This window comes from Oncorhynchus masou, chromosome 5, assembly GCF_036934945.1.
Source record: "Oncorhynchus masou masou isolate Uvic2021 chromosome 5, UVic_Omas_1.1, whole genome shotgun sequence".
Taxonomy (NCBI): Eukaryota; Metazoa; Chordata; class Actinopteri; order Salmoniformes; family Salmonidae; genus Oncorhynchus; species Oncorhynchus masou.
The window spans coordinates 76,967,342-76,995,172 of NC_088216.1; the positions used below are offsets into that span (position 1 = coordinate 76,967,342).

A 27,831-nucleotide genomic window follows, 5' to 3' on the forward strand; every position below is an offset into this window, starting at 1 on the left:
TGGGACAGCGTGGTGTGTGTAGGAGAGTACTATAAGAGTACAGAAGGCTGTGAGAATGAGGAGAACATGGGAGAGCGTGGTGTGTGTAGGAGAGTACTATAAGAGTACAGAAGGCTGTGAGAATGAGGAGAACATGGGAGAGCGTGGTGTGTGTAGGAGAGTACTATAAGAGTACAGAAGGCTGTGAGAATGAGGAGAACATGGGAGAGCGTGGTGTGTGTAGGAGAGTACTATAAGAGTACAGAAGGCTGTGAGAATGAGGAGAACATGGGAGAGCGTGGTGTGTGTAGGAGAGTACTATAAGAGTACAGAAGGCTGTGAGAATGAGGAGAACATGGGACAGCGTGGTGTGTGTAGGAGAGTACTATAAGAGTACAGAAGGCTGTGAGAATGAGGAGAACATGGGAGAGCGTGGTGTGTGTAGGAGAGTACTATAAGAGTACAGAAGGCTGTGAGAATGAGGAGAACATGGGAGAGCGTGGTGTGTGTAGGAGAGTACTATAAGAGTACAGAAGGCTGTGAGAATGAGGAGAACATGGGAGAGCGTGGTGTGTGTAGGAGAGTACTATAAGAGTACAGAAGGCTGTGAGAATGAGGAGAACATGGGAGAGCGTGGTGTGTGTAGGAGAGTACTATAAGAGTACAGAAGGCTGTGAGAATGAGGAGAACATGGGAGAGCGTGGTGTGTGTAGGAGAGTACTATAAGAGTACAGAAGGCTGTGAGAATGAGGAGAACATGGGAGAGCGTGGTGTGGTAGGAGAGTACTATAAGAGTACAGAAGGCTGTGAGAATGAGGAGAACATGGGAGAGCGTGGTGTGGTAGGAGAGTACTATAAGAGTACAGAAGGCTGTGAGAATGAGGAGAACATGGGAGAGCGTGGTGTGTGTAGGAGAGTACTATAAGAGTACAGAAGGCTGTGAGAATGAGGAGAACATGGGAGAGCGTGGTGTGGTAGGAGAGTACTATAAGAGTACAGAAGGCTGTGAGAATGAGGAGAACATGGGAGAGCGTGGTGTGGTAGGAGAGTACTATAAGAGTACAGAAGGCTGTGAGAATGAGGAGAACATGGGAGAGCGTGGTGTGTGTAGGAGAGTACTATAAGAGTACAGCAGGCTGTGAGAATGAGGAGAACATGGGAGAGCGTGGTGTGGTAGGAGAGTACTATAAGAGTACAGAAGGCTGTGAGAATGAGGAGACCATGGGAGAGCGTGGTGTGTGTAGGAGAGTACTATAAGAGTACAGAAGGCTGTGAGAATGAGGAGAACATGGGAGAGCGTGGTGTGTGTAGGAGAGTACTATAAGAGTACAGAAGGCTGTGAGAATGAGGAGAACATGGCAGAGCGTGGTGTGTGTAGGAGAGTACTATAAGAGTACAGAAGGCTGTGAGAATGAGGAGAACATGGGAGAGCGTGGTGTGTGTAGGAGAGTACTATAAGAGTACAGAAGGCTGTGAGAATGAGGAGAACATGGGAGAGCGTGGTGTGTGTAGGAGAGTACTATAAGAGTACAGAAGGCTGTGAGAATGAGGAGACCATGGGAGAGCGTGGTGTGTGTAGGAGAGTACTATAAGAGTACAGAAGGCTGTGAGAATGAGGAGAACATGGGAGAGCGTGGTGTGTGTAGGAGAGTACTATAAGAGTACAGAAGGCTGTGAGAATGAGGAGACCATGGGAGAGCGTGGTGTGTGTAGGAGAGTACTATAAGAGTACAGAAGGCTGTGAGAATGAGGAGACCATGGGAGAGCGTGGTGTGTGTAGGAGAGTACTATAAGAGTACAGAAGGCTGTGAGAATGAGGAGACCATGGGAGAGCGTGGTGTGTGTAGGAGAGTACTATAAGAGTACAGAAGGCTGTGAGAATGAGGAGACCATGGGAGAGCGTGGTGTGGTAGGAGAGTACTATAAGAGTACAGAAGGCTGTGAGAATGAGGAGACCATGGGAGAGCGTGGTGTGTGTAGGAGAGTACTATAAGAGTACAGAAGGCTGTGAGAATGAGGAGAACATGGGAGAGCGTGGTGTGTGTAGGAGAGTACTATAAGAGTACAGAAGGCTGTGAGAATGAGGAGACCATGGGAGAGCGTGGTGTGTGTAGGAGAGTACTATAAGAGTACAGAAGGCTGTGAGAATGAGGAGACCATGGGAGAGCGTGGTGTGTGTAGGAGAGTACTATAAGAGTACAGAAGGCTGTGAGAATGAGGAGACCATGGGAGAGCGTGGTGTGTGTAGGAGAGTACTATAAGAGTACAGAAGGCTGTGAGAATGAGGAGACCATGGGAGAGCGTGGTGTGGTAGGAGAGTACTATAAGAGTACAGAAGGCTGTGAGAATGAGGAGACCATGGGAGAGCGTGGTGTGTGTAGGAGAGTACTATAAGAGTACAGAAGGCTGTGAGAATGAGGAGAACATGGGAGAGCGTGGTGTGTGTAGGAGAGTACTATAAGAGTACAGAAGGCTGTGAGAATGAGGAGACCATGGGAGAGCGTGGTGTGTGTAGGAGAGTACTATAAGAGTACAGAAGGCTGTGAGAATGAGGAGACCATGGGAGAGCGTGGTGTGTGTAGGAGAGTACTATAAGAGTACAGAAGGCTGTGAGAATGAGGAGACCATGGGAGAGCGTGGTGTGTGTAGGAGAGTACTATAAGAGTACAGAAGGCTGTGAGAATGAGGAGACCATGGGAGAGCGTGGTGTGTGTAGGAGAGTACTATAAGTGACTGACAGGAAGACTCTTTCCTCTTCTCTCTCTCTCCATTTTAACTTCACTCCACACCACAATGTCTCTCTCCCATCCATCCGGTTCAACAGTGCCCTTTCCATGTCATGCCACCTCAGTGCCCATTCCATTCTGCAGCCTGTCCATAGACCGGGCTACGTTAGACAGGCTGATGAGCTGATCCCTGAGATGAGGGAATCTGTCTTTTCCTGTACGCAGGAAAAGCTCTGACTCTAATTAAAAGGCCTGGCTATCCCAAACCACAGATTAAGAATAATAAAAACGCAGTGATTCTGATTTAATTTGGATGGTATGTCTTTATAACTCTATGGGGAGAGATTGCAGCATGATTAATTAAATACTTAGTTATGGGCTCTGTCTGATCACTGTCGCCTGCTGTCATGAAATACTCTGCTCACACGGGTATAAACAGCATCTTCCTGCCTGCTTTTCATTTGCTGTTCATTCCCTTTGATTGAGAAGAATAGTCTTGAAGTGCTTCACGTCTTTCTTTTAAAATCCATGACATCACTTTGAGGGGAGAGACAGGGATCATAGCTATACGGTAGTACTATAGCAGCAGTCAGATTCATCATTATGCAACAGGGCTGACATAAAACCACACAGAACAGAGGAGATTTAACACGCTCTATATTCCCTCGGGCCTGTGATCCTAGTTACCGTGACGGTGACGCTGTGACAGAGCTGGTATGTCAAACCCTTCCGCCCTGAGAGGCCTACCCCCCCCCCCACCACCACCACCACCACCTTGCGGCCATCTCCCCTTTCCCCTTTGAAGCGTGCTAAAACAGGGTGCCCATGCTGTGCTAGGTAATCCCCACCCCTCCCTCCCCCTGCCTCCCCTCCCCTCCTTGCTTCTTCCTCCCCTCCCTGCCTCTGCCTCCCCTCCCTGCCTCTGCCTCTGCCTCTGCCTCCCCCTCTGCCTCTGTCTCCCCTCCCTGCCTCTGCCTCCCCCTCTGCCTCCCCTCCCTGCCTCTACCAACCCCTTACCAACAAGCACCAAGAGAGGGTGCGAGGAGGAGGAGGAGGAGGAGGAGAGGAGGAGGAGGATATAGAGAGAAACAGAGACAGACACTATATTTAGAGCTCAAGCTGTCACCTTCTGTTTTCCCTCCTCGAATAATCAGTCTGACAGCACGACTCCTGCAGAGCAGAGGTTGCTGGGATGCAGTACCCCCCCCCATCATCATCTCTAGAGAGAGACACAGCCAAGGTAATAATGTTTGCTGCAGGCTTGCGTGCCACAGCCACTGAATATAATTCTGTTGAAGCAATTTTTCAAAGACCTGAGAGATAAAAAGACAGTCACAGAGTAAAGGAGCGACTGGTCTAGACAGTTAATGTGTGTCAGCATGGTCAGTGATGGTCAGCATGGTCAGTGTTGGTCAGTGATGGTCAGCATGGTCAGTGATGGTCAGCATGGTCAGTGATGGTCAGTGATGGTCAGCAAGGTCAGTGATGGTCAGCGATGGTCAGTGATGGTCAGCTTGGTCAGCGATGGTCAGAATGGTCAACATGGTCAGAATGGTCAGCATGGACTGCAGACCAGTAGCTCCCCTTCACGCTATGACTGCCTTTCAGGTCTTTGAAAAATGTTCAGCAGAAAAAAGCCAACCTAAAGAACTCCATTCACCACCCCAAACGTATAGATAAGCGGACAAGCACAGACTCACTACATGCTGTCGTTGAACTAAAATATCAGAACACCCGTTGTGACCCACGTGACACAGAGACTGACCGCACTCACTGCACTTGACTTGGCTTGTCTGAGCCCATTCCGAAAACATGCTGCTTATATGTATTAAACATTTGCTAACCTGGACATCTTTTATAAACGCTGTATACATGCACAGCTGGCAGAGCGGAGCGAGCGATAGGGAGGGAGGGAGGTGGGAGGCAGATTAGAGATGACATGGCATATATCTGTGCAGAGTAAGGGGACGGAATAGCGCAGTTTGAGCAGGGAGAGGAGAGGACGGCAGGCAGGAGCCTTTCACACTGATGTACTAGCTACAACACGTCCGCTGCCTCTTACTTACATAGTGTGTCTGACATAGCACTCTCTATCCTTACCTAACAGCAGTGGCTCTCTGTGTCAGATGGGTTTGGTGAATCTGTCTTCTGGAGGTGGGAGCGTTACCATTAATAAGTAATTATGCAAATCATCAGGATATAAAAAGACTGCACATGTGTTCTGTTTTCATTCTGTCACATCTTGCCTGTCCCTGTTCATATGGTTTAATGTCATGGAATCAGAATGAACTTTAAGACCAAATGAGCACTTAGACAAGTAGCTGCCGCCTCTACCTGCTCTGAAAATTAACTGTGAGTAATCTCAAGTAGCAGACATAACTGGAGACCCAGACACGGTCTCCCCAGTGATTATTATACCTTGACAAAGCTTCTTGTCATCTTCAGTGAACCATTGTTTTGAACAGTTGAACCAGCCAGTGGATACAGTATATCCTAACTGATTGGCGAGCAATAACCCTTGTACCTTACATGTTTTGGTTCTGGTCTTATTGGGAGTGTTACTGTCTGTCTGTCTGTCTGTCTGTCTGTCTGTCTGTCTGTCTGTCTGTCTGTCTGTCTGTCTGTCTGTCTGTCTGTCTGTCTGTCTGTCTGTCTGTCTGTCTGTCTCTGTCTGTCTGTCTCTCTGGTTCTGCCCAGAAAAACTTAGGAAAGCAGTGGGCATAGTCACCCTGAGACTGTGTCTTGACAGGTTTGCTGTGGACAAGATTCCAGCAGATCATTGATTGCCATGGGCCTCTGTTCTGGTAAGGCTGGGGCACTTAGCTCTGGCTCTAGTGTCACAATGGACCCAACTAAATAGGAACCTAGGAGCCTGGAAGAGAGATGGATGGAGATCTACTCTGCCAGTCTGGACATGGGCATCTAACTGTCTCCGTTTCACTCTCACACTCACAGACACCCATCCACACAAAGACCACACACACACATTCCCACCTCGTGTCCATTACATGGAGACCGGACTGTGGCCTTTTCCCCTGTCACTCTTGCCGTTCTTTCTTGGCTGGCCATCTCTCTCTCTCTTAGGCTCTGACAGGGGTGGAAAGCTCAGCTCAAGGTTGGCTCTCAGACAGACTGCGCACAAATAGACTGCCATAATGCTCTCCCTTTCAGTAGACATGTCAGCAAGGGTTTCAGACAACCCATACAGTATAGTAACTAACCACAGGCAGGCGGAAAGCTGAGAGAGCACCTCCAGCAAGGCATTTAACCATGAATAGGCTTTCCTCTCTTACCAGCCACAGTAGGCATGTCAGCATGTCCGCCCACATTTCTTTCTCTAATCTAAGAAACCTGGGTATTGTAATCATAGAGCCGTAGAGAGACACTGAGTGAAGTCTAAGTGAAGTTCACTGTGAGTAGTAGCATAATTCACATAATAGGGAAGCAGAAATACAGCCAGAGCTGATCTGTGTGTTAATATATTCCACCCTGAGAGCACAGACAGGAGAGGTGAGCTAACACTGAGCTCTTTGTGCTACTGTGATAATCACTTAACCATTAAGTTACATGATAGAGAAAGAGAGAAGCCAGGGGAAGTTGAAATAACCTTGAGATTCTGTTTGAGAAATAGTCCAATTATATGACTGTCTGGCCGTGCATTTTCTCCCCCATTTAGAGTGTTCTATTTCCCTCCCTCCCTCACTCACCACCAACTCTGTTTCCAGGTGTTTCACCCTGGACCAAAGGCAAAAGGAAAACAACGTTAAACACTTTCGAATGTGACTGAAGATTAGCGCAACGAGCTATTACTAGCTAATATGCTCCCATTCTCCCAAGGTGTGGGTGTGTGAGTGTGTGTGTGTGTGTGTGTGGGGGGGGGGGGGGCAGTTAGTGTGACTGGCTCCTGTTTTGGGGTCGTGACCCCTGAGGAGCCCCACACCTTGAAATAGCACGTGATTATGGAGCTTGTTGGAGGATAAATATAAGAGTTCTTCTCTCAGAGGCTGAAACCAGTCAGTCCTATTAGCTCTTTACAAATAAAGATGGAAATGGGTTCCCTTAATGAGGAACACAACGGTGGTGCTTTGTTTGTGTTTGTAACATTGTATTACAACGTTCACCATCCACTTTGCAATTCCCACTGACCCCAAAAGAAAAACACCCAACCAGAAACGGGAGAAAGTGTGTCTAATAAAAAGCATGAGCTGGAGCTCCCCGGAGGACATGATGTAGTGTCGAGGTGCTGACTAACAGAGAATAAACGGGAAGCTAGAAAAACAAAGAATGTCACACACTCCATTAGTATAACCTCCCACTAATTTATTGGATAAAAAAACACCAACGTTTCTGCATAACTGTGCCTTCTTCAGGGTGTCTACATGTCTACCACACTTTCTGTTCTTTGAAAACCTAAGCGCCCACTTTATCTTCATAACCTTAACATGTGTTTGCTAACCAGCCTGCGATAAGCATTTAGAAAAGGCGTTTAACGTGTATGCGAGCATGTAAGTGTATTCTTGCGTGTGTGACTAGCTGGGAGCATTGTGTTCAACAGTGCATTAGTGTATTCAATAGGTGTAAATGGTGTGTATGTCTTTTTCGTCACCATTCATCTCATACTACTAAAGCAGTGTGGGAGATGACCGATGCTTACGAGTCCTGACTGGACATTCCTTTACTCTCAGTTGCTGTTTACTCTTCCCTTATCACGAGTGATAACTCACAGCCCTGCTCCGCCTCTGACCCCCTCACTGGCTGCTTTTATAGACCTCACTATATACTACAGACAACTGATATAAACGTACATAGAGAGCTTAGTGCTGATAGGGACTTAAAGCTACTTCAATTCAATAATTGAAGATAAGGTAGGTGGACTGATATATTATGGACAACATTCAACAGAAACTATAGACAGATCTGGGTAGACAGATCTGGGACCTTTACTCAAAAAAAAAAAAAAATCTGAATCAAGCAAAACTGAAAATGTCAGTTGAAAAAATAAATATGATATAACAATTTATAGCTCAGAATGATAGAAAACTACATTTTAAACAACATGGGCAACAATACCCGAGAGAGCATTTTGCTTTGTGTCTTTTCTTAACCATTGTGCTGGGAAATAATCATAGGGAATGTGCTGTCATGTCACAATGGAGTTATGTGATGGCTACCTAGCATGTGACGTGTCTCTCCCCTCTCCCCCCCGGGCCATCCTTTAGCATGTCAACCCTTCACGCTTTTACTCATGTAGCAGAAAGCTTTTCTGTCTCCGCTCAGGAAAAAAACGACAGAAGATAAGAGATTTAAAACATTTCTATGAAAATAGAACCTGGATTTTGAGCTGTGAAAAGGAGACTGTAAATGGCAATGTGAACTAATATGACTTGAATATGGATTCAACCAGTGCAGTAGCATTAACTGAAAACGGCCTCCTACACATGCATGTGATGCATCAGTCTGGCAGACCACTGTCTCTGTGAGATGGTCTGTAGCGCAAGTTCCCTGAGTGATTTGACTGATGGACACATCCATCTTTCCTCTCCATGTAGCAGGAGCCTACATGAACTCAAGTCCTCAATCAAAGGGAATAAATGATCTCTAATGGCCCCTGCCCTTTACTCCCTGTGTTGATGTTTCAGGTGCATGCCATGTCTGTGCTTTTATGTTTATACACACAGTTAAATCTGTGTGTGTCTGTGTTTCAAGGCACCCGCACGCAGCTTCAAAGCAATCAATAATGCCAGACATACTAAACAAACTCCTGAACTAGCTTCAGTTAAGCTGTCTGACAGTCTGAGTCCTCAGCAGAAAGGACTGGCCCAAGTCTAACCACACTGATGATCAGCAGGTGGTCGACAGCAACTACAACTCATCCAAGATTATGACATATAATAACACAAAACAGTACACGAAAAAAAAATATTTAGAACAAACTGTCTACAAGTCTGACATTGAAACTGGAGGGGAAGGTTTCAACCTCAGTGTTTGACAATAGACCAACCTGATTAGAGAATACTTTTGGACCACCAGACCACACTGGCGGTATTAGCCTGAAGTAACACTGATGCCACAGGTTAGGATTCACAGCTAGGCAACACAGTCCACAAAGTACTGTACCACAACTGCTCCAGTAGACAGAGATTGCCATCATGAAATAGTAGGTGCAAGATGTTGTGTAAAGCTTGGAGTGTCGAAATCAAAAAGCTTGTTTAAAAACAGTTGGATGGCTAGAAAGAGATTAGTTGCATTTTTAAGAGGTTAGATATACACTTGTTAAAGTTCAGCTAAGCACCCTTGGCAAGCTCCAAGGAATCTTGACCCCATGGATATATGTTTTTTAAAATGTGTAGCAAAACAATTGGCTCACCAAGGTCCATAAAGGAATCAATATGGGCACATTTAAAAGCAATTCCCCTCAGCGTGAGCCAAAATGACACAATTAGAAAATGTGCAGCTCATGTTCAATTCTAGTCACCAACAAAGTAAAGATGCTCTGTCAAGCATATAGGTCTCTCAAAAACCAATTAAAAACAAAAAAGAAACTAATTGAAAGGAAATGGGAAAGAAATTACCAATTTGGAGCAGTGTGATTGTGAAAACAAACTTGATTAGAGAGTGAGAACAGACAGGTAAGCAAAAAAAAAGAGAGAGAGAGAGAGAGAGAGAGAGAGAGAGAGAGACTCAGGTTGCCCAATTTTACATACTTGCAGACAAAAAGAAAAAGTGCAGGATCTCCTCTCTGTCCCCAAGAGAGGTGATGAGGATTTAAAGTCATCTGGAGGCTTTGCGAGTCCTCTGCTCCTTTGAGCTCCAACCCAGGGTTCACCTAACGATTAGCCTACAGATGCAGGATATTAGTTTGAGGCCATTTGCTACAGCAGGAAAATAATCCTGCAGCAACAGGAAATGTGAAATAAGTGGATTATAATTAATACATTTTTGTAAGGGTTGATACATTTTTCATAAGGGAAGATTTTCAAAGTGGAGATTAAAAACTTCAGAAGCCTTTTTATACCTCAAATACACGACAAGTTTTACATTCCCTGCAATTCCCTGCAACAGGGTGATCAAAGTAAGCCCCTACACCTGTAAATAGACACAGCAATTAGGTCTACAAGACATTAGAGATGATGTCCATAAAGAACCCTTTTGCAGGTACAGTTCAAAACACAGATAGGGCCTCATGTGACATTGAAAGGCATTCATAATACGCTGGGCCCTCTAAATGTGGACACGGCCAAGTGTTAAATCCAACTTGATTCCAGAGGGGAGCTGAGGGCAGGCAAAGCCCTGTTGGAGGACTGTGCTAGTCAGTCAGTCTGTTAAATGAAGATGTGCTCTCTGGCCTCTGAACAGTAGGAACAAACAGCACCTCTCCTCATCTCTCTCATCGCCCCCTCTCTCAACACATAATCAGGTTTCAGCCAGAGAGAGAGAGGGATGGGCTCTGACTGACACCATGATGTGCCAAAATAAGCGCATAGCTGGCTATAACGGCAGTCTAGTCCCCCTAAACCCCACATTTCACCAAGAGCAGACAAAGCTAGGAGGAACCGTGAAAATAAAAACCTAGAAGCAACCACAAGAGCTCACATACAAAGACATTCTATCCACCTGTTTTCAGTCACAGAGAACCACACAAACTATTTGAGATATCTGAAAGTGTGAGTGGCTTACCTTTGAAGGAGAGGAAAACCCGAGGGGCAGAGAGGGGCTCAATGGGCAGTGTGGGCAATGCTTCGGCCGACAGGGCCAGCAAGGTGGACAGCCACCATAGTTTGTCCCACTGCATGGTCACTCCCCTTCCAGAAACAGAGGAGAAACAGTCCAGGAAGCTGGAGAGAGAGAGAGAGAGAGAGAGAGAGAGAGAGAGAGAGAGAGAGAGAGAGAGAGAGAGAGAGAGAGAGAGAGAGAGAGAGAGAGAGAGAGAGGAGAGATAGAATGATCAGCTCTGTACCACACCCCATACTCACACCTGCAACACACTGGACCTACTAACTCCTTCTGGGTTAGGGTTCTGTGCCTTTTTTTCCCACAAAATAAAAGGTGTTGCATGTTGTAACTAACAACACTAAGTGAATGTTTCTGCATCCATATTGAGGACATTTATCATACAAATGCCATCTTTCACTGTCACACCTCTTATAAAAAGGGAAGTGTTGTTGAGGGGGGATACATCACAGATGAGACCTGCAGTGTCTTGTCCTCCCAGGTAATAGGTACAGGTACAGACCACTACAAAGCAACAGAGAACGTAAATGTAGGGATGAAATTGTTGGGGCGCGGTACGAGCTCGGCGTTCGTTCACATTGAATTACAGTTTCCCCCTCAACTATTCTGCATCTTATTGAATCTATTTTTCATCCCCATCGCTGTCACATTCTATAACCCACCAATCCACAGTTCCCTCCTCCACAGCGTCTCCACAGACCCCAGAGAGAAAAGAGCACCAGAAAGAAGTGTTACCGCATCCCTAAAAAACGTAGGTCTGGCGGGTCTTCCCCGCTAACCGCTGCCCTGTCACGCAAAAAAAAGAGACCTCATACACGCATATAGGTTTACTTTTATGCCCAGTGAACGAGTCTGTTGTCAAATATGTTATCTGGAGTTATTTTACGCAGACGTAGCACAGCACCCTGGCATCTCCAAAAATGGACAGTAATCTCAATAATAAAACGTGCGACGTTTAAGGTGACTTGATAAAAGCCTATGATTAACCTAATGTGGTAATTTAACAAAACACCACGTAAGTAGAGATACTGTTAATATTAAGGCTGATGTATGAGGTTTGGAGCTCATAAAGGCTACTCAAAGACATGTTTTGCCATCTAATCCCTCCTGCATGGCACCGTTCTGCTCGTAACGCGGGTCAACAGGGTATGAGGTCAAGCTGCCACGAAGGGATTGAGGATCAAGTTCCCAATGAGAGCCTCAACCCTTCAGTTTAGGACAGACCTCCAAGCGTAAAATTCCAAATTATAGCCTGCCATTTTTCCCAAATAAAGCGTGACTGCGTTTAAAATGATACGACACTGTTATTGCTAAACATTAATTATTCCGTTGAGAAGTCTGTGCAATAAATTAAATTAAGTTAAATTAGGCAACACTTATCATTCCAGACTGGCTTTAACTGGGAAAATGCTTGTGTTATAACAGAATAACAACAGTCTATTGACTGTTTTAAACCACCCACTAATAGCAGCACATAATTCTACAGCCTGTTGGATAAAGAAACTCGAGCGCTATAAAATGCTCGCTTCTTGCGACGCTCTTGAGAAGTACAGCAGCTCAAAAGACCATGCAAGAGCTCCCACAGCAGTTTGAAATGCAGAGAAATCTGCAAAGCATCCAAACGGGTTTATTATGGATTTTATCATGCGATAGTCTACTACGGGGACTGAAAGCTTAGGCTATATTGTTCCTCATGCCGGCACAATGCAACAACATAATACATGATCATAATATTAACAATAAAAATAAACCATTAAAACTGGATTTGATTACACAAAGCATTAGCTTCTTATTTGTCTACACTTAAATCAGTAGACTTAAAATAGTATTTTTTTTATAGACAATAGGCCTAATTCACCAATTATTGTTCGACTCAATTACTGGAGCCATTGTGTTTTGATTATAATCTCTTAGGATAATAAATAATTCAACATGGATTTGACTGAAAAAGCTTAGGCCCTATGCATCAAAACATTAGAGCTAAATAAAGGAGCCTACAGTTGTGCCTACCTGGTTATTATTGCCCGGTGTAAATTATGTTGAATCCAGTTCTACAAGTCATTGAGAAGGTAGTAAACAAAATCCTATTCAATTATTCTTCTCAGTGTAGCCTATGAATGAAGCAGCGGACATCCTGCACGATTCCCTGGTAACAAATATATAGGTTCCAAATGAACTTGTCACCTCAGCTTGCAATATTTGTGTCCTCTATGCGCTTTTCTCAGTCTATTGTGTACAATCCCACTTTGTTGTTCTCATAATGAGCGTTATTCCTTGAAATGGAGTAGTTGCTAAAGTTGAAGCGCGGCGCACGCAACACAGCTCTGTAAGCAACTGAAGGGGAAACGCATGGGCAGGTGGATACAGCGCGCTCGCGGGTATCCTGCATAGACACACCCATGGGGCGGGAACTTACCTTAGCGGCGACGCCTCTGTACCTCCCTCTTGAAAATAAACTGGAACACAACCGCAAGATTTCACGTCTACAATATCCAGGGTCCACAGGTATAGTAACTTCAAAATTTGACGTTTCTGAATATATACTGAACAAAAATATATAAGCAACATGCAACAATTTCAAAGATTTGACATAGTTACAGTTCATATAAATAAATCAATTATACCCTAATCTGTTAATTTCACATGACTGGGAATACAGATATGCATCTGTTCATCACAGATACCTTAAAAAAAGGTAGGGAGGTGGATGGAAAACCAGTCAGTATCTTGTGTAGACAATCTGTCTAATGCAGCATGACACATCTCCTTTGCATAGATTGGGCTGTTGATTGTGGCCTTTGGAATATTGTCCCGCTCCTCTTCAATGACTGTGCAAAGTTCCTGGATATTGGCAAGAATTGGAACACTCTGTTGTACACTTTCATCCAGAGAATTCCAAACATGCTCAAAGGGTTACATGTCTGGTGGGTATGCAGGCCATGGAAGAACTGGGACATTTTCAGCTTCAAGGAATTGTGTACAGATCCTTGCGACATGGGGCCGTGCATTATCATGCTGAAACATGAGGTGATGGCGGTGGATGAATGGCACAACAATGGGCTTCAGGATCTCGTCACAATATCTCTGTGCATTCAAATTGTCATCAATAAAATGCAATTATGTTCCTTGTCCGTAGCTTATGCCTGCCCATACCATAACCCCACCGCCACCATGGGGCACTCTGTTCACAACATTGACATCAGCAAACCGCTGGTCCACATGACACCATACACGTGGTCTGTGGTTGGACGTACTGACAAATTCTATAAAATGACACTGGAGATGGCTTATGGTAGAGAACTGAACATTCAATTCTTTGGCAACAGCTCTGGTGGATATTCCTGAAGTCAGCATGCCAATTGCATGCTCCCTAGAAACTTGAGACATCTGTGGCATTGTGTTGTGTATCTGTACATTTTAGAGTAGCCTTTTATTGCCCCCCAGTACAAGGTGCACCTGTGTAACGATCATGCTGTTTAATCAGCTTCTTGATATGCCACACCTGTCAGGTGGATGGATTATCTTGGCAAAGGATAAATGCAATAAGGCCCAAGGGGGTGTGGTATTTTGGCCATATATCACAAATAACAGCCCTTAGCTGTGGTATATTGGCCATATACCAAACTCATGAGATGCCTTACTGTTATTATAAACTGGTTACCAACATAATTAGAACAGTAAAACGTCTTTGTCATTCCCATGGTACATCATGGCTTTTAACCAATCAGTATTTAGAGTTCGAACCACCCAGTTTATAATTGTAAATAAAATCCATTTTGCGCATGTGCACAACTACAGATAAGTCCGACAGGAGAGTTTGAGTTATCTCAGCTCACTGGTCACCATAACAGCACCCACCCATAGCACGCGCTCCAGCAGGTATATTTCACTGGTCTCCCCCAAAGCAAAATCCTGCTCTGGCTGCCTTTCCTTCCAGTTCTCTGCTGCCAACAACTGGAAAAATCACTGAAGCTGGAGACTCATATCACCCTCACTATTTTTAAGCATCAGATATCAGAGCAGCTTACATATAATTGCACCTGTACATAGCCCATCTGTAAATAGCCCATCCAACTACCTCATCCCCATATTGTTATTTATTTTATTCATATTTTTTTAAATTTGTTTTGCTCCTTTGCACCACAGTATCTCTACTTGCACATTCATCTTCTGCACATCTCACTCCACTGTTTATTTAAGAAATTGTAATTATTTTGCCACTACGGCCTATTTATTGCATTACCTCCCTAATCTTACCTCATTTGCACACACTGTATATAGATTATTTTCTATTGTGTTATTGACTGTACGTTTGTTTATTCCATGTGTAACTCTGTGTTGTTGTTTGTGTCACACTGCTTTGCTTTATCTTGGCCAAGTCACAGTTGTAAAGGAGAACTTGTTCTCAACTGGCCTACCTGGTTGAATAAAGGTGAAATAAAAACATGTATGTAGGAATGTCCGTCCTACATGTAGTGTTGGTACATAGAATATTCCTCAAATACATATATCATAAATTGCTATTGCAAATAGAAGTATTATGTTCAACAACTGACATTTTCAGATATTATTTTGACAGACACACTCTGGTGCTTACAATTAATTCTCTATTGTTATAGATTTGTTGGGCACTGACATCAGTCATCTTTGTGATATTACTTTCTTTTAAGCATGTACTGATGAAACTGTGACTTAATATTTTTTCTTACATTTATTCACTACTTTTATTAATGTCCTGTAAATGGTTCAGTGCCTATAATTTAGGCTGTGTGTAGAATGGGGCATAAAGGAAATTACCTCTACTAATAAATTACTACTAAATTATAAGTGATAAGGAAAACAGCATACAAATTTGGCTTGTGTATTCATATGCCTGTAACTAATCATATTTCCATTATGTTTACATAAAAAAGAGAATACTTCAAAATGAGAAGATCCTACCATGGAAAAGATGACTTGGTAGACATAAAGTGGAAAGGAGGGGAAATAACTCCCACCATGCAGCAGGACCCCTTCAGCTGTGGGGTCTTTGTAATGCAGGTTTGATAGTTATATTTTCAATAATGAATGGTTAGCTGTTATGTGACAATTAGGTCAAAACTCTATTTTATTTTGTTGGTGTAGATGGCCAAGTAAGTTGCACAGAACTTCCCCAACATCCCCTCCCAAATTGATATGGAACCTTCAAAAACACATTGTCATGACTTCTGCCGAAGTCGTTGCCTCTCCTTGTTCGGGCGGTGCTCGGCAGTCGACTACACCGGTCTTCTAGCCATCACTGATCCATTTTTCATTTTCCATTGGTTTTGTCTTGTCTTCCCAGACACCTGTTTTCAATCCCATTCATTACCTGTTGTGTACTTAACCCTCTGTTTCCCCTCATGTCTTTGTCAGAGATTGTTTATTGTCAGTGTTGTGTTTGTTGTATAGGTGTGCGATGGGTCCTCGTACCCATGTTTGTTTATATTCTGTTCTTATTAGTGTTATGGAGCATATTACGTGGACATTCATTAAAATATTCTATTTTACACTCTGTTTGACTCTCCTGCGCCTGACTTCCCTGCCACCTACACACACGACTCTGACACACATGGAGCAACTGCTGCGAAAAGAAATGGCTGAGGATATCCTAAAAATGTCTGCTATATAATGACATTTAATTCAAAGTAAATGTAAATTATTTTGATGTAGTTGTGTGGGACAACCATATGTTCAGTTCATGCCTATGATTTCAGAGTTCAACAAACCCACTGCTTCATGTGTGACACTGATAAAGAACCTGGATGTGGCCCAAAGACTGCCTGGGTTAGTCACTTTATTTAACATGTTTATAATCTTCTGACAACAGTTTATGATATGACACAATGGATGGCTAATTCATCATACTGCATTGATATTATTTATAACGTGTTACGTTTTGTTTTGATTAAATGTTTTGCATGCCAATGGTGGTTCCATGTGCTGTGCCTAGGAATGAAGACAAGAGTTCAACAGAGTAAAGATGCTATACTCCATCCACACTGAAGAGGCTCTGAAATGTACATCAACCAGGGATAAAGAGAAAGTTGACACTGTGAAATGCTTCATACTTAATTGAAGTTAAGTGTCTACATGTTGGGAAAGATTAAAGGTCTCCAATTTCTGTTTAATTTGTCAATATTACATTTTTATTCATTGATTTACTGGTCATTACTATGGTTACATGTTCAGTATATGCATTGACCAGCAAACCCACTGCAGCCTACCTCACCAGCTCACTCTCCATCCCTGCTTTGGGCAATTAATAGCATGATATGCTATGAAAAATGTACGTTACACCGCGTGATTTTACAGTACAAACAAGAGTGTGCAATATAGAACGGTAGTCAGCGGACATTAGGTCACATGACCAAGGAGCGATTGAAATTCTACATTTTGAAAAATTCACGTGAAATCATGTGAGATAAAAAAAAGAAAATGGACAAACTAAAGGGTGTGCAATTTGAACAATTATTTTAAGTTAAGGTCAGCTCAAGCAGACCACCGGAGCTGTGCATGTGGATGAGGTGTGGGATCTGTGCATGAGCACGTGTTGATGGTTTGCTATAAGTGAATATATACTGTAAATAGTGAAGGTGAATGTAGCATATTCACTAGATAAGGGTATTTGTGTTTGTTTGCTTGTTTTGAAGGAATTTATGTATTGAATTTTTTTGTATTTGTATGCAGTAAATTGCTTTGTATTTTAATGCTCTATTGAGCCATGGAATACTCAAGTCCATAAAATGAGTTATGCTGGGGATTTTAGTGTGGGTAGAGGGAGGGGTGTCCTTGCATTTACACCAATTGTACAGTCAGCTAGTCCTGAGTTTACAAGCACTAGGAGGGGTAGGCTGTTTACTCCACCTGGCCAGGGTATCCCACCTCTGTCTTTTGATGTACCATCATCCCCAGTCCTCAGTAATATGCTCAGTCAGAATTTATGCAACGCAGGACACGCTAGATAAACTAGTAATATCATCAACCATGTGTAGTTAACTAGTGATGATTGATTGTTTTTTTATCAGATAAGTTTAATGCTAGCTAGCAACATACCTTGGCTTACTGCATTCGCGTAACAGGCAGTCCGTCTCCTTGTGGATTGCAACGAGAGGCAGGTGGTTATAGCGTTGGACTAGTTAACTGTAAGGTTGCAAGATTGGTCCCCCGAGCTGACAATGTGAAAATCTGTCGTTCTGCCCCTGAACGAGGCAGTTAACCCACCGTTCCTAGGCCGTCAATGAAAATAAGAATGTGTTCTTAACTGACTTGCCTAGTTAAATAAAGATTAAATAAAGGTGTAAAAAATAAATAAATAAAATAGTCCAAAAATGCCGATTTCCGATTGTTATGAAAACTTGAAGTCGGCCCTAATTAATCGGCCATTCCCATTAATCGGCCATTCCCATTAATCGGTCGACCTCTAATACATAAAGAAAAGGCTGACATTGTGTTTTTACAAGAAACACATCTTACAGCCAGTGAACACAAGAAATTGAAGAGGGAATGGTTAAAAAAAGTTTTTGCGTCCTCTTTTAACTCCAAAGCAAGAGCTACTGCAATTTTGATAAGTAGACACATCCCCTTTGCGTCAACAACACCATCTCTGATCCCTCGGGCAGGTTTGTTTTGGTGCAGGGGCATATGTTTTCGGAGTCTTGGACCCTATTGAATATTTACGCTCCTGTCGTCGATGACCATATGTTTATTCAGAATGTCTTCCTTCAGGTTGCTCAAGCACCACCAGGATGGTTACTGGTTGGAGGAGATTTAAATTTTAGTTTAGATACAGTTCTTGATAGGTTCTCTGATAAACCCTCACTTCTTACCAAAGCCGGTGTTGTGTCTTTACTATCATTAAATTAAGACTTAGTTTTTATCAAAGATTCTGAAATTAGTATTACGCAATTAAACTGATTAATCATGTAACTGTAATTAACTAGTAAGTCGGGGCACCAAGGAAAATATTCAGATTAAAGTTATAATTTCCTAATATAAAACTTTTCAGATATTTTATATCTGATCAATTAGTCTTCGAGTTAATGAATTATTTATTTTACCTCATGTTAGTCTCATTCCAAATGTCGTAAATTGTTGGTTATCTGCACAAACCCAGTCTTCACTATGAGTCATCCATACATCAATTGTCTTAAATCATTTATTTATTAACTAACTAAACAATCACAGAAGCACACACAAACAAAGTAAATATGGTTACAAGAAATGATAGGGGAATGTGCCCTAGTGGGCTAAACCAGCATGGCGGCTTGTTAGACAAAAGGGGAAGTGGGGGTCAGATGAGAATTCACTATAGAGTTGATAATTATAACACTTGAAATGCTAATCCTTTGCACATGAATGCTCACTATTGCAATCAATATATATATTTACGCTCAGTGTGTCGTCGGGATCTCTGTTCAAAAGTTAGTTTCTGTTGGAGAGTGTCCGTCCTCTTGCTCTCTCTCTGTCGTTAGAATGGGTAGTTCAGAATGACATTCATTTATGTTGTTGTAGAATGGGTGTTTCGGCGGTTTTCGTTCTTCGCGTTCAATGATACCGAATTTCTAGCTGCAGACTAGTAATTAATATCAAAGACTTGCTCTTATTCTGTCGGTAGCGATAGTCTAAGAGTTTAACCACATGGTATGGTTAAAAGATTCAGCAATCGTCTCAAACCTTGGCCCTCTTTTTATCGAGGTAAGCTGGTCTGCAACCTTTGTCCTCTCGTGATTGAGAGAAAACATGGTCTGTTGAGGACTTCTCAAAGTTGGGGTTTTATTCGGGAGTTGCAGAAAAGGGCCTGTCCCAGGATGCCCGACTCTAACTGGGCTCATGGGCGGTCCTCTGATTTAGTAAAACTCAAAAGGGAATTGGAGTTTCCTGCATTAAACAGTCCAAAATCACATTACACAATTTTACAAACAGTATCATTCTCACTCATTCATCTTATACAACAATTAGATGTAACCTCATATCTGAGGCTATTATATAAACAGCGTTATGGTAATGTGGCCGCACCATCTCCCATGAGCTTCACCAAGATTACCAAACGGCCCAGTTTGTAGCTGGATTCTTCACCGATCTTTTATACCTTCTCCGGAACATAAATGTTGTTCGGACCTCAAGTTCTGTGAGGTGGAAGACATTCCTTTGTTCTCTATGAAACTTCACTCTGTCTCTATATTGTGTGGCCATGAGGCAGGATCTTCCCTATGAATTTACGACCTCTCTGACCACAGCAGCCTGGTTGTAGGAGGCATAGAGAGGGGGATGGTGCTCACTGTACCCAAAGAGGGCAACGTCATGACACCGGCAAACTCATTCATTCATGAAAGATCTCAATTTACTAGACATCTGGAGACAGTTGTACCCACAGGATAGGGACTACTCTTTTTATTCACACCTACACAACACACACACACGCATAGATAACTTTTTTACTATCGACCCAACTGTTTCATAGAGTGTTAGATAGAGTATCTCCCCAGATTGCTTAGTGACCATTCTCCTTTGGTATTATCAATCTCCATCCCTACCAAGGTAAATGGAGCATATAGATGGATACTAAATTCTACACTCCTAAAGCAACCTGAATTTTGTGCATTCATCAAAGAGCAGATCAATATTTTTACTTTGAGAAACACACCCTCCGCGCTCCTGACAGTTTCATTCTTTGGGACACATTGAAGGCCTATCTGAAGGGACAGATCATTTCCTATACTAAAGGGCTGAAGAGAAAACCCGGTGCGGAACTGAGTGCCCTTGAATCTGAAATCTCTGACCTAGAGAAAACCTACCGAAGAGGCCCGACTAAAGATCTATACAGGCTTTTGGTAAAAAACTGAAATATAATATTCTGAACACATATCAAGCTGAGAGGGCCATCACTAAATCAAAACAGCGTTATTAAGAGCTTGGAGAGAAAGCTCACAAAGTATTGACATGGCAACTGAAAGCAGAGGAAAGTAAGAGGACAATTAATGCTATAGAAACTCTTACTAATGAGATATCTTTCAACCCTGAAATTAATGATACTTTTAAGAAATACTACGAAGACCTCTACACTTCCCAATCAAGCGATCTATCAGAGATCAACTCCTTTCTCTCCTCTCTCAACCTCCCATGCCTGTCAGGGGAAGACAGAGAGCGCCTGAGTGAACACTTCTCAGTTCCTGAATTGTTGGAGGCCATTAAATCCTTACCTTCCAATAAATCTCCAGGGGAGGATGGCTTCCCTCCAAAGTTCTATAAAGAATTTAGGGAGCTGTTAGGTTCCCTACCTTATGGAGGTACTTAAAAAAGCAGGGGAAGACAACTGCTTTCCAGAATCTTTCTCTCAAGCAGTGATTACTGTGATCCACAAGAAAGAAACAAACTCGCTAAAGTGCGCCTCCTATAGACCAATCTCTCTCCTTAATACAGATTGTAAACTGGTCACCAATATGCTATCTAAGAGACTGGAGTCATGTCTTCCCCTGTTGGTCAACTCAGATCAGACTGGCTTCATAATTAATAGATTGTCCTCCAATAATCTCAAAGAAGGTTCTTTGATATAATTCACCTTGCTAACAAAAACAAAATACCTAGTGTCGCAGTCTCCCTCGACGCTGAAAAGGCCTTTGATAGGGTTGAATGGTCATACCTCTTTCACGTTTGGTAAAAGTTTGGTTTAGGTACCATGTTTGTAAATTTTATAAAATCACTGTACAAATCTCCTAAAACTATGATTGCTACCAATGGGATTACTTCCTCCTCTTTCCCTCTCTATAGGGGGAACAGACAAGGTTGCCCAATTAGCCCCCACCTCTTTGCCCTCGCCATCGAACTGTTGGCTGAGGCTATTAGAACGTGCCCTGACATACATGGCTTTGAGGTGGGCCCCCATACCCATAAATTATCACTCTTTGCGGACGACCTTATCTTATTTCTAACAAACCAAGAACACTCCCTCTCTCACTTGCAGATCCTACTACAATGTTATAGTTCTTTCTCTGGATATAAGGTCAATTTTGATAAAAGCGAAATCTTACCATTGTCTGTCTTTGAACATCATACCATAAAGCACAAGTTTCCTTTTAGATGGTTGCCTATGGGCTTCACATATTTGGGCATAATGGTGTCTGGTAATCTGAACAACCTCTATAAACTCAATCTGGCCAGATTGTTGCAAAAGGTGGAGGGTGACCTTTGTAAATGGATAGACTTGCCTCTCACTCTACTGGGTAGAATAAATAATTTCTATATTTGTTTCAATCCCTCCCTATCCCTGTTCCTGCAGCATTCTTTTCCTTTCTCGACAAGCTGGCACGGCAAAACCCCTAGGGTTGGCCTGGATAAACTGACCCTTGATTACGGTCAAGGGGGCTTAAACATCCCCCATTTTAGAATGTACTACTGGGCTGCACAGTCTAGGTTTCTGGCTCAGAGGTTTGACAATGGTCCCTCTCCCTCATGGTTGAACGTTGAAAAGTTTGAGGTAAATGAGGACACTGAGGCAGAATTGTTTTACAAATGGGCCAGAAAATCAATAAAAACCATCACAGATTGGCTAAAACATTAAAAAGGAAAGAAATTCCACAAATTAACCTTTAATAAGCCACACCTGTTAATTGAAATGCATTCCAGGTGACTACCTAGCTGTCATCAAGGCAAATGTTGTTTTGGTTACTACATGATTCCATGTGTTATTTCATAGTTTGATGTCTTCACTATTCTACAATGTAGAAAATAGTAAAAATGAAGAAAAACCCTTGAATGAGTAGGTGTCCAGAATTTTGACTGGTACTGTACATAATATATGTGAATATGTAATCAACAGTGAATGTGTAAACATGTAGTGGCCCCAGCTTCTATTATGAGGGGCAAGAAACTCAGAAGAACCCAGACATCCTGCCAGGATTTCCACAAGGGTGCCAGGATGTTTGGCACAAACCCGATACTGACATGGCTCTAGTCCAGGGGTTTGGGTCTTTCAGCGCTATAGACAAGGCAGGTGAATTAGGTTACCTCGCCATGCCAGAGTGACCAAATCTGCTGTTGTAGCTAGCTATCGCTGGTGTTCTATTATTTCATTGTATTCACAGAAATCTCCCTGTATTGATGTGTAATATTGTCATTATTGCTGCAATATTAGCATTTTTAAATAAACCTTCTATAACGAACATCAAGAATTACAGACAATCTCCCGAATGTCGTTAACGTGGTATACCGACAGGCAAAGAGAAAGCAAGATGGATCTCCACGAACAACCATGATGCGGTTCACAATGACAATTTACAGAGAAGTCGAGGAGTCCAGGTTGCATTTATAGTTGGCAACAAGATCAACGTCTTAAAGATGGAATCCTTAATTGCCATGACCGTTTGCAATATTAAAACAACAAAGTTACTGCAAACAACGACCCAGTTCTTTCCCCTGCTCAGTAGGCTGGACAATAGAATGAGTAAAAATTTACCCAAGGCTGAAAAATGGCAAAAGAATGGTGGCTAAGCTGGAACACAAACGCGAGCTCACAGCAAATGATCTCAGAGCCTGTAGACTGGAGTGACACTTAGAATTCCATGTTGGATAAATGGCACCAATTCTTTTTCATTATTTTACCTCTACAATCTGTTCTTAGGACGAAACTGAAAAATAACAACTGGTGTAGAAAGTAAACATCCGCACCTCAATGGTGCCAAATGTGCTTATGTCTGCATAATGAGGAGGTAGGGAAAAATGGCAACTTTTTGACTTTTCTGGTCTAGCAATCGATGACAGCAGAGTACGCTGCATAACTTCATGTAATTAGAAAGAGGAGATTATCATGTTTATAATGGTGTCCAATGTGAAAAAAAATCTAAATAGACAAATTGCGAGATATTTGGCAAAATAGACAAACATACCTATACTTCCTTATAGTTGTCAAGATTGCTGTCATCGTGGAAATGACTGGACCAAGGTGCAGCATGGTGAGAGTACATTTATTTTATTGATAAATGTCACCGACTAAGGACATAACCGTGCAGCTTACTTAGGCTATAATGCCACTAAACAAAGACAACTACCCACAAATACAAAAGGAAAAAAGGCTGCCTAAGTATGATTCCCAATCAGAGACAACGATAGACAGCTGTCCCTGATTGAGAACCATACCCGGCCAAAACATAGAAACAAAGAACATGGAGTTTCCCACCTGAGTCACATCCTGACCAACCAAACATAGAGAATAAAAAGATCTCTACGGTCAGGGCGTGACAATAGTAAACAATGGGACAAACTCAGTTCCATGAGTAATTTTTTGTTGTTTACATTTTAACTACCAGCAACGAGGCCGGGCTCATTGCTAACGATAGCAAAGCAGGCATTGTGACTTAGAACAATAAACTGGGAATAGAACGTTCAGGAAGGTGAGTTGGTGCCACGGTGCTCAATAGAACTAATAGGAGCTGGCAGGGTGAAAAATGCACTAAAATAAGGCCATTATTTTCGTGATTACTTCATAACTATGGCAAGCAGCTGGGACATGTGGTATTATTATGAAACTGGGGTCCACGGCGGATGCAATGAACTCGTTTTCATCAGTAAAAAGCATTGTTAAAAATGTCATGATTCCAGCCTACCCCAGCATTGCATTGTCAACAAATCAATAAAGGCTTTTTCAGACGGCCAGCTGTGGGTTGAGCGAATGCAACCCTGCTGTTAAAATGTGTGGAATGGACATGCCGGACCGAAAACTATTCGGAGCCAGCCCGAGCCTACTAATGCAGTTTTTTAACATACTGTTTGTGGGACAAATGTGTTTATTTCATTTTCCAGAGTTCAGAATAGTAGCAGCGTAGCAGGATAGATAAACACATTTTTGATTTGCGGAGGGGGGCATAACAACCCAACAAAAGCATCAATAACGTGAACAAGAACCAGCACATTACAGATCTTTTCCGATATGAGATTATTAAATTGTTCTCTGTAATATCATAGTTTTTATTATTGTGACATTACAGACTTTTGAGGAAAATAATAATTTTCTCAACTCATACTCTGACTTTGTAGAATGGAGTCGGTGACAAATGGCTTAGCAACTGCGTGACGCAGCATGACAATGTAAACTTGATTTGTCAAGAATCCCTAGGCCTCGAGCGCTATGCATTTTTTAAAGAAACCCGACTGACATCTACCCTCTTTCCAGGTTTGTCCAGTCTTTTAACTGGGGATAGAAAACAAACGTCAGCAGAGAAGACAATCAACCAGGTACTGAGAGACCCCTTATGGGTAGAGTCAGGAAAATACAAAAGTAAGTAGATTATTCAGACACACTAGGAAAATACCTGGAAACATAGCTGAGTGTTTTCTTAACACACAAAATGTCATAAATCAAACTTAAGGCAATAATACAATAATATGATAACATTTTCTTGGCAGCTGGAAGTGACGACTTATTCTCGTTTTATTCTTAACTTCACTATTTATTATTTATTATACTTTCTTTGTGCATTATTAAGAAAAGTACCATGTCCAAGTTTATTTTATGACTGTGTGTGGATGGATGTAAGTTTGTGCGTGGCAGAGGGAGAAAGAGATCATGAATGGGGAGAAAAAGAAAGATTTAACAAATGGTAGCGAGAAAAAGAAAGAGGGGTCATGTTAAAACAGTAGACAGGTTTTGAAGGTGTGATGGACAGAGGGACAGTGTTTCCTTATGAATAAAGGTCAATCAGATCAGAGCACAGCTCCTGTAGCTACCACTAATCACAGCTCATAGAATGTATACCCACTAGCACTTTGAGTGTGCTAGCAAAACCTTCTAATTATCTGGACAACTCTGATTCCCTGCAGAGATTAGGCAACACCCACGATGAGATCAATTCAACCCACAGGAACCAAATAAAGTGAGAAATAAAATACCATAAATTAAACGAAGCATGATTTTTAATGGAAGGGAATATTTTATTTGTCCATGACAGCTGTTGTACTTGTCTTTGAAGCAGGAATGTGGGCACTGGTAGGAGGGTGTGTTGCTTCACAGAGGAAACTGTTGAAGAAATGCCAAGATGCAGATAAGGGAGATCACTTCCAACACCTTGACATTCTGTCTGACAGAAAAGAGAACCTGTGCAGCTGTGGCACTTAGAAAACACAGACAGAAATGTGTATTTGTATTTATTATGAATGGCAGCAGCTACTCTTCCTGGAGTCCAGCAAAATTAAGGCAATTTATACAATTTAAAAACATTACAATACATTCACAGATTTCACAACACACTCTGCCCTTAGGCCCCTAATCCACCACTACCATGTTTAAAAAAAATCTAATGTTACTGCTTGCATCAGTTACTTGATGTGGAATAGAGTTTCATGTAGTCATGGCTCTATGTAGTACTGTGCACCTACCTCCCATAGTCTGTTCTGGACTTGGGGACTGTGAAGAGACCTCCTGTGGCATGTCTTGTGGGGTATGCATGGGTGTCTGAGCTGTGTGCCTGTAGTTTAGACAGACAGCTCGGTGCATTCAACATGTCAATACCTCTCGTAAATCAGAGCTACACTGCTCACAGGCAGTGTACCTGACACACCTCTTACTCAATCCATCTGTCCACCCATGCCCTTGTTCCTGCTTGAATCTTTGGCTGGGCATCTCTTCTGTATGGTGGATGGACAACTTTAACTGAAAACATGCTGAATCTGTCCATCATTCTATATTTCTACTGGAGCCATACATGCTAGACTTATGCCATCATACCTTTCTTTTCCCAGGACACCGAGGTGATCTGCTTTGATGTCAATGGAAACAGGCTGAAATCTCAATGTCCTCAAGATAAACTCCATCATATTACACAGAATAGATGGAAAGTGTTTTCTGGGTATTGTGCAGCGTTTGTCAACCATAATGTGTACCATATGATTTAACCATAAGCAGAGGGGATTGCGACTCCAATATCTGCTCGATGTGTATCCCGTGTTTCCCAGCCCCAGACATCTAACAGCCTTTACGCTGGTCACTCCATGTAGATCACTACTGAAAACAGAACCGGAAATTGTCTCAAGCCTACGGTTGGTACCATATTCCTCCTGCTACAGCATAGAGAGCAACCAGTTTTGAAGCTTCAGTAAGAGAATATTTTGGGTTAGATTTATAGCCACATCCTCTACACATGGAGCTTTGACCAGACCACAGGGCAAAGAAAATGGTGGATGATGGCTGAGATTGACTTAGAGATCTTCAATTCCATTATGTGGGACTTTGTAACTGTCTGGGAACAGAAAAAGCACATAGCACACTGGTCTGTCTGGAAAAGAGTGGCCTTCACAGAGTGATCTCTAGTTACCTCAAAACTAGATCAATGCAACAGAGAAAGGAAGAGACCAGAGCAATATATACTTTGGTTGTAAAAGTAGTTTCTGAATTTCCCTTGCTGCTTCTGAGAAATAATTACTTCTACGTGAGGATTCACACTGACACACAGTACAGTCTTTCAGTAATGGAACAGGTAGGCAAGTGTGTGATGTTCAGGGCAGACCGGTGATAAAGCTTCTGAGTTTTCTTTTATGTTCTCCCCCTTCAAATCTCTCAACACTTCCAGTTTTCTGTGGAGATAAAGGAAAGTTCAGTAGTTCCTGGTACCTGTATATTATTCCTCCTGACACATTCCTCACATTGTTTTTACATTTCACACCTCTCCATTCTATTTTGGTCTGTCTTTCTCTCTCCTTGACATGCTCTCTCCCTCTCTCACAGTCTTCCAGCCATCAGATTCATTATTTTCCCTCTATTTACTTTTAATTAACTTTATTGTTTTCATCGTTAGGCCAGCGACGGCCAGATATCTGTCACTTGCGTGAGACAAGAGCAGAGTAAAACAGGGACCTGGCAACAGGGAGACAAGAGCAGAGTAAAACAGGGACCTGGCAACAGGGAGACAAGAGCAGAGTAAAACAGGGACCTGGCAACAGGGAGACAAGAGCAGAGTAAAACAGGGACCTGGCAACAGGGAGACAAGAGCAGAGTAAAACAGGGACCTGGCAACGGGTAGACAAGAGCAGAGTAAAACATGGACCTGACAACGGGAGACAAGAGCAGAGTAAAACAGGGACCTGGCAACAGGGAGACAAGAGCAGAGTAAAACAGGGACCTGGCAACAGGGAGACAAGAGCAGAGTAAAACAGGGACCTGGCAACGGGTAGACAAGAGCAGAGTAAAACAGGGACCTGGCAACAGGGAGACAAGAGCAGAGTAAAACATGGACCTGGCAACAGGGAGACAAGAGCAGAGTAAAACAGGGACCTGGCAACAGGGAGACAAGAGCAGAGTAAAACATGGACCTGGCAACAGGGAGACAAGAGCAGAGTAAAACATGGACCTGGCAACAGGGAGACAAGAGCAGAGTAAAACATGGACCTG

At 42.6% G+C, this 27,831-nt stretch overlaps 1 protein-coding gene across 1 annotated transcript in view; it reads right to left on the reverse strand.

Moving 5' to 3' along the window:
* The window catches only part of LOC135540292 (semaphorin-3F-like), a 114,065-nt gene extending 101,310 nt beyond the window's left edge, over positions 1 to 12,755 (reverse strand). Inside the window, exons 1-2 of the mRNA XM_064966860.1 lie at positions 12,447 to 12,755; positions 10,383 to 10,540 (exon numbers count right to left, since the gene is read on the reverse strand). Coding sequence (XP_064822932.1) covers positions 10,383 to 10,497 — 115 coding nt within the window. The 5' untranslated portion in view covers positions 10,498 to 10,540; positions 12,447 to 12,755. The remainder of the gene's footprint in view (positions 1 to 10,382; positions 10,541 to 12,446) is intronic.
* Positions 12,756 to 27,831: the final 15,076 nt, after the last annotated feature.